The sequence below is a fragment of the Bos taurus genome, chromosome 4 (assembly GCF_002263795.3).
Source record: "Bos taurus isolate L1 Dominette 01449 registration number 42190680 breed Hereford chromosome 4, ARS-UCD2.0, whole genome shotgun sequence".
Taxonomy (NCBI): Eukaryota; Metazoa; Chordata; class Mammalia; order Artiodactyla; family Bovidae; genus Bos; species Bos taurus.
The window spans coordinates 94,519,024-94,524,804 of record NC_037331.1 but is presented as its reverse complement, the minus strand read 5'-3'; the positions used below and the strand labels follow the sequence as shown (position 1 = coordinate 94,524,804).

Below are 5,781 nucleotides of genomic sequence, written 5' to 3'. Positions count from 1 at the left end.
GGCTCGCCGGCAGAGGCAAGAATGCGAAGACAAGATAATTTCTTAGGCTGTTAGGAATGACTTAGCCCCGGTGGGTCGCGCGTTCCGAGGGGTGTCCTGCCGGCCGGGGCGGGTCCCGCCACCCCCGCGGGCTCCGGTGCGTCAGGGGCGCGTCAGGCGGGGCGGGCTCCGCGCGGGCGGCCGCGGCGGCTGCTGCTGCTGCGGCGGCGGCGGCGGCGGCGGCGGCGGCAGCGGCGGCGGCGGCGGGTGGCGGGCGGCGCGCACCGGGCCTCCTGCTTCTCGCTCCGAGGCAGCGGGGACGGACGCTCCCGAGAACTCTCTCGCCCGCGGCCGGCCGCGCTCGGACGGCGCGCGCCGGCGGCCCGGCGGTGCCAGCATGTCGGCTGCCGTGGCGTGCCTGGACTACTTCGCCGCCGAGTGCTTGGTGTCCATGTCCGCGGGTGCTGTGGTTCACCGCCGCCCGCCGGACCCCGAGGGCGCGGGCGGAGCGGCCAGCTCGGAGGTGGGTGCGGCGCCGCCGGAGTCCTCTCTGCCGGGTCCGGGGCCACCGGGGCCCGCGTCTGTCCCCCCGCTCCCCCAGGTCCCCGCCCCTAGCCCCGGCGCGGGCGGCGCCGCGCCCCACCTGCTGGCTGCAAGCGTCTTGGCTGACTTGCGCGGCGGCTCTGGTGGGGGCTTCGGAGAGTACTCCGGGGAAGTTCTGCGCGACTCGTCCGGCTCCTCCGACCCGACCCCGTGCTCCGGCCCGACCCTGGGCTCCCAGCCAGCCCCGGCCTCCAGCGCAGCCGAGGTCTCGGGACCCATGCACTCCTCCGGCGCGCTCGAGGTCCCTGGCGCGCCAGCCGTCCCGGGAGCGTCTGCCCACCCTGGCGCGGTGTCTGGCGTGGCCCCTGGGGCCGGCCCCGCCCCCGCCACGGGTCCAGGCCCCCGTCGGAGGCCAGTAACACCTGCTGCCAAGCGCCATCGCTGCCCCTTCCCGGGCTGCAACAAAGCCTATTACAAGTCATCACATCTGAAGTCCCACCAGCGCACCCACACGGGTGAGCGCCCGTTCTCCTGCGACTGGCTCGACTGCGACAAGAAGTTTACGCGCTCCGACGAGCTGGCCCGCCACTACAGGACGCACACGGGCGAGAAACGCTTCTCCTGCCCACTCTGCCCCAAGCAGTTCTCTCGGAGCGACCACCTGACCAAGCACGCCCGCCGCCACCCATCCTACCATCCTGATATGATCGAGTACAGGGGGCGCCGTCGCACGCCCCGCGTCGACCCGCAACCCGCCAACCTGGTGGACAGCTCCGGCTCCGTCCCCGGGCAGGTGCCCAGCTTCACCACCAGCTTGTCTGACAGTCACTGCTGTTAGTCGTTCCCTCAAGGATGATTCCCCAGGCCACTGTCCTTGCTTTTTCTCTGCCCATCCCTCTTTCCCTGAGTGATGATACCAAGGCACAGACTGGCTTCTCCGCTCTGGCGGGTGGCGGTTGGAGGGGGTCAAGGCAGGCATGTTGGACTCTGGGGAGGGACTGGGGGCCCGAAAATAGCAGGAATTCTTACAATACGTATATCATCCAAAAGTGGGGGATTGCCTCAAGACAGACCCCCGGAACTGATAAGAAGGGATGAACCCCCGTACTCTCCAGAGTCCTGAAGATTCTCCCTTCCATGGGAACCAGAGATGTGAAACTGGAATTCTCAGGTGCCTGAGGAGCTCTCAGTCTCAAAAGACTCTGGTGTCTTACCCACCCTCCAGGGCGGACCTTGGAGAGGGTGTCAGGGGTGGCAGTCTTGGGAATGTCCAGGACTGGGATGGTGAGAGGCCTTTGGAAACAGAAATGATTTCTATTTCTGTAAACAGTGATGTTTACTAATGTATTTTTAGTATCTTTTAAACAGGGATCCCAGGTTGATAGGAGGTCGATGTCCTCCGCACCCCAGTTGCCCCAGCTACCTCTGCTAGGAGAGGCCATGTAAGAATCCATGTGGATGGATGGCTGGGAGATGCTTCTTGGTGTTTGGGGAGTGGCACGCGTCTGTTTGCAGGTCCTGTTGCAAGGGCTGAAACCCTGCACTTGCGTCGTTGTCCTAGCTTTTCCTGTCATTTGGAGTCCTACTTGGGGAGGTAACTTCCTGGCTCACTCACAATGAGGTTGGTCTAAAAATTTGGAAACAATCATAAATGCACCAGAAATAAAAGGGTGGCCCAGGTGAGTTCCCACTTCACCAAGAGGGCAAACCCAAGTGACTGTGGTTGGGACAGGTCCAAATGAAGACCTTTCAGAGTCATTGTTAACGTTCAGGGAAATAAGGGCTTTTGGTCCCAGCTGCCACTCCCAGGTAACCTTAGGTGTGGTAGATTCTATTCATTTCTAGCTGGCTAGTGGGTTATTTCCCTTGGGATCTGTGCATTTTTGTTTCTGCAATAGGTGAGTTGGTGATTTTAAGGAAGGGAAGTGGGAGTGGCTTCTTTCAAAAAGTCAGCTGCTCTGGATTTGGGGAAGGGACAGAAAGGTGCAAGTTATTGTCATATGGAAGGACCCTTCTCCTCTGACCTTGGAGCCCCTCCGTGTTGCTCCCTTAGTGCAGGAATTGAGCTTCACCAGTATGTATTTTTCTCTGTGTTTCTGCTGCTATGATGAATTGTCGGCCGCTCTGCTTATGTATGTGTGAATGTGACCCTTTCATTAGAGATGAGGCTGAAAGGCATTTCCTGCTCTGGTAAAGTCCCCTTTGGCCCCCGCTCCTGAATATCTTGTAATAGTCCATCAATCATACCTGTGAAGGATGCCATACTATCAAAGGACCATAAAAGGCATCTAGTTAGATTGCTTTCCTCTATTTTGCAGATGAAGATACTGAAGGCTAGATAAGCTCAAAGTCACATGCTGAGTTGCTGGCAAAAGTCCTAACTAAAATTTGGTTATCTGGCCTTCTATCTGACTCTTTCCGTCATGCTTAGTTACCCAATCTGGGCTCTTAGTCAAAGGGCACCACTCTTACTTACTGCCACCAGGATCCCCTTCTTCCCTATTCACTATCATTTCCATGTTCCTTCAGCCGTCCAGTTCCCGCTAAACCCTTTGCCTGTTGTGTTTAACCCGAAAGCTGTTTTCTAAGCAGGTTGAGTACATTCCCTCCTTCCATACAATATGGACTTAAAGTGGGAATGCCTTTATCTTTTAATCTGGTAGATTATTTTTCAATGCTGGTTTCTAGTCCGGGGCACTCTAGCTTCCTTGAGAGAGTAAGTGATATGAACGCAGGGACTCTATTAAGTGCTCACTACACTAAGTGAAGGAAAGGTATTTAGGAAGGACCCAAAGGGTATAAAGAAGTACAATGTTTCCCTGTTGAGGACTAAGCAGGGTGAGTGGAGCTCTCCTTGAGTTACATGTGGGAAGAGGAGGCCCCCAGTTGTGAAGGCGGTTTTGGTGGTGGGAAGTTCTTCGTTTGCTTGTTTTGTCTCCTCAGCTGGGACTTGATAAGAAGGGCACTCTGGGGGCCCCTTGAGGACTATGATTTCTCCTTTGTCCCCTTCAGTAGAAGAGCTGCCATTGGGTAGGTGGACCAATGAAGTTAATGTGAAAGAAACTCCCACTGACCATTCTGGAATTGAGCTCAAGAAAGCGTGATGTTTCCTATCACCATCTGATAAATAATGTTTGATTTTCAATCTCCCCAGTAGTGTCCTTATTTGAGTTCTTGTACTTTGGGGACTTTTGTCTGGGATTGGCTTCTGACAGTCTAAATGCGGCGTGTCTTTCACTGACTTCTCCAAGGACTTGGGGTGGTGGGAAGGGAGACAGATAATGGGAGCAATATTTGTAGGCTGGTCTTTCTTGGCCTTGGGTATTGTTTTACCCTTTTCACTCTAGCAGCCAGAGAGCTCTTGAGGACTTTATTAGTGAAATGCCTTGAAAGGAAGGGCCTTCCTAGTTTTATTAGTGTTTCTTTTGCTTCTTTTTGCTAGTCAGATGGACCTTAGCAAGTGAATATGTCTGGAGTTTGGTGGAGTCAATCTGAATCTCTGGCCCTTGCCCTACTCCCACCATCCTGAGTTTTGATATAGGAATGACCTAGTAACAGAATCTATTTATCAAATTCTTTCTGAAATATAGGTTGGGGGCTGGGTGTGAATTCCATGTCAGCCCTTGGGCATGAGGGAATGGGATCCCCTGTCCCTGCTGGAAGGGAATGAAGAGTACAGGCTTTGTCCCACCTATGGGGACAGGAATCTTTATTTGTCCTTATTTTCCTATTCTCCTCCAAGTAGACCATTGTGTTGGAATTCACTCTTGGCCCCTGTCTGCACCTCTTACTCACTTGTCTCCAAAGGAAGATTGTATTCTCTGATCGAGACATAAAGAAGAGGATCATCATGAACACACACTCACTCACTCACTCTAAGCTCTCTTCTCTTTTTTGAACTTCTTGGCTTGCTATATGTACCCACACCACTCAGATTCCAGCTTTCATATGGTAAGCACACCTTCTGTGGGCCAGGCCTGCCTCTTGTACTTCTTTGCCTGCTATCTGTACCCACACCACTCAAATCCCAGCTTTCATATGGTAAGCACACCTGCTGAGGCCCAGCCCTGCCTTCCAGAGGCAAGTCTGAAGAGTACTTCTCTCTGTCTCCACTTTTGGAACAGCCATGCCCCCTTGCAATTCCCAGGTAAGTGTTTCCTTTGTATATTCTATGGGTGAATAATCCCAGTAGAGGAATCAGGAAGGGTGTGAAAGGCAGTGGAGGGGTGGCTTTGGAAAGCCCAATTTGGCTATAGGTACAGCCTTGTCAACAAAATACTGATATTTTGATCTTCATTGGTCTGATTCTTATATCTATTACCTAGTTGGTTGAGAACTTAGAAAGGAAATGGGTGCAATTGTTCTCCTAAGCCCTAACACATGCAAATATGCATTGGCTACTAAGTCGTGAGAAATAGGCAATCTGACTGGAACTAGGGGACCAAAATAAGATGGAAATGGAACATCTGGTTTGCCAGGGCACAGACTTTAGTGCTGTAGTGATTTGGGGCCTTTTAGTTCTTTGACCTTTTCAAGTTCTAGCAGCTTATGGTAGCTAGTGTCCACAGGCAAGTCATTATTTTTTTAGAGGTACTAGATGTAGGGCTTTGCAAAAGTAGGCTGTACAGGTCACTGTGTCTGATCTTGATTCACATAGATATAGTTGAGGCTTCACATAGATATTCACAAGAATAGGCTTGCTACAGAAGAGAGAGGCACTACTAAATAGAAAAATCTGTGCTGCTTTTTATTCTCTGCCAGAATTCCAGATGAGGAATTTAAGAAACTTAATGGCAGAAGTTCCATGTGTACTCCAAACAAACTTGGGAGAGTCTAGCCCTTCAGTTTTACTGGGGATTAACAGGTGGCATTAGAATAGTTTCACCCAATTTGAGCTAATCTTGATTTGCATTGCATCCTTTTATAGGGTCTATGGAGAGACTCCTGGAAGGGGTAAAGTTCTTTGTCATATGGGTATTCAGAGCCACCTTCCATTTATGTCCCAAGTTGGTGCCTCATGTGTTGACTATATGAGCCCTGATGGGAATTTCAAGGACTCAAGTTGTATGTTCAATCACAGAGGAATGGTGGATTTTAATCATAAATATAAAAAGAAATGCATATGTTTGTTATATGGGGATTTAACGTAGAGAGAAGCAATGCTATTTAATTCCAAAGGCTAGGAAGAGTGTTAAAAAGGGTTGTGCCTGGATTCTTCTCTCCCTAGGAAGCAGGTCTATTTAGGATATCAAGTAGGAA

The 5,781-nt window shown here is 51.9% G+C and overlaps 1 protein-coding gene across 1 annotated transcript; it reads left to right on the top strand.

The window, feature by feature from the left end:
• Positions 1-353: 353 nt before the first annotated feature.
• On the top strand, positions 354-4,573 carry KLF14 (KLF transcription factor 14). The gene has a single exon (XM_002686951.6). It carries the CDS (start codon positions 377-379, stop codon positions 1,358-1,360), a length of 984 nt encoding a protein of 327 aa, XP_002686997.2. The 5' UTR covers positions 354-376; the 3' UTR covers positions 1,361-4,573.
• The last annotated feature ends 1,208 nt before the right edge of the window (positions 4,574-5,781 follow it).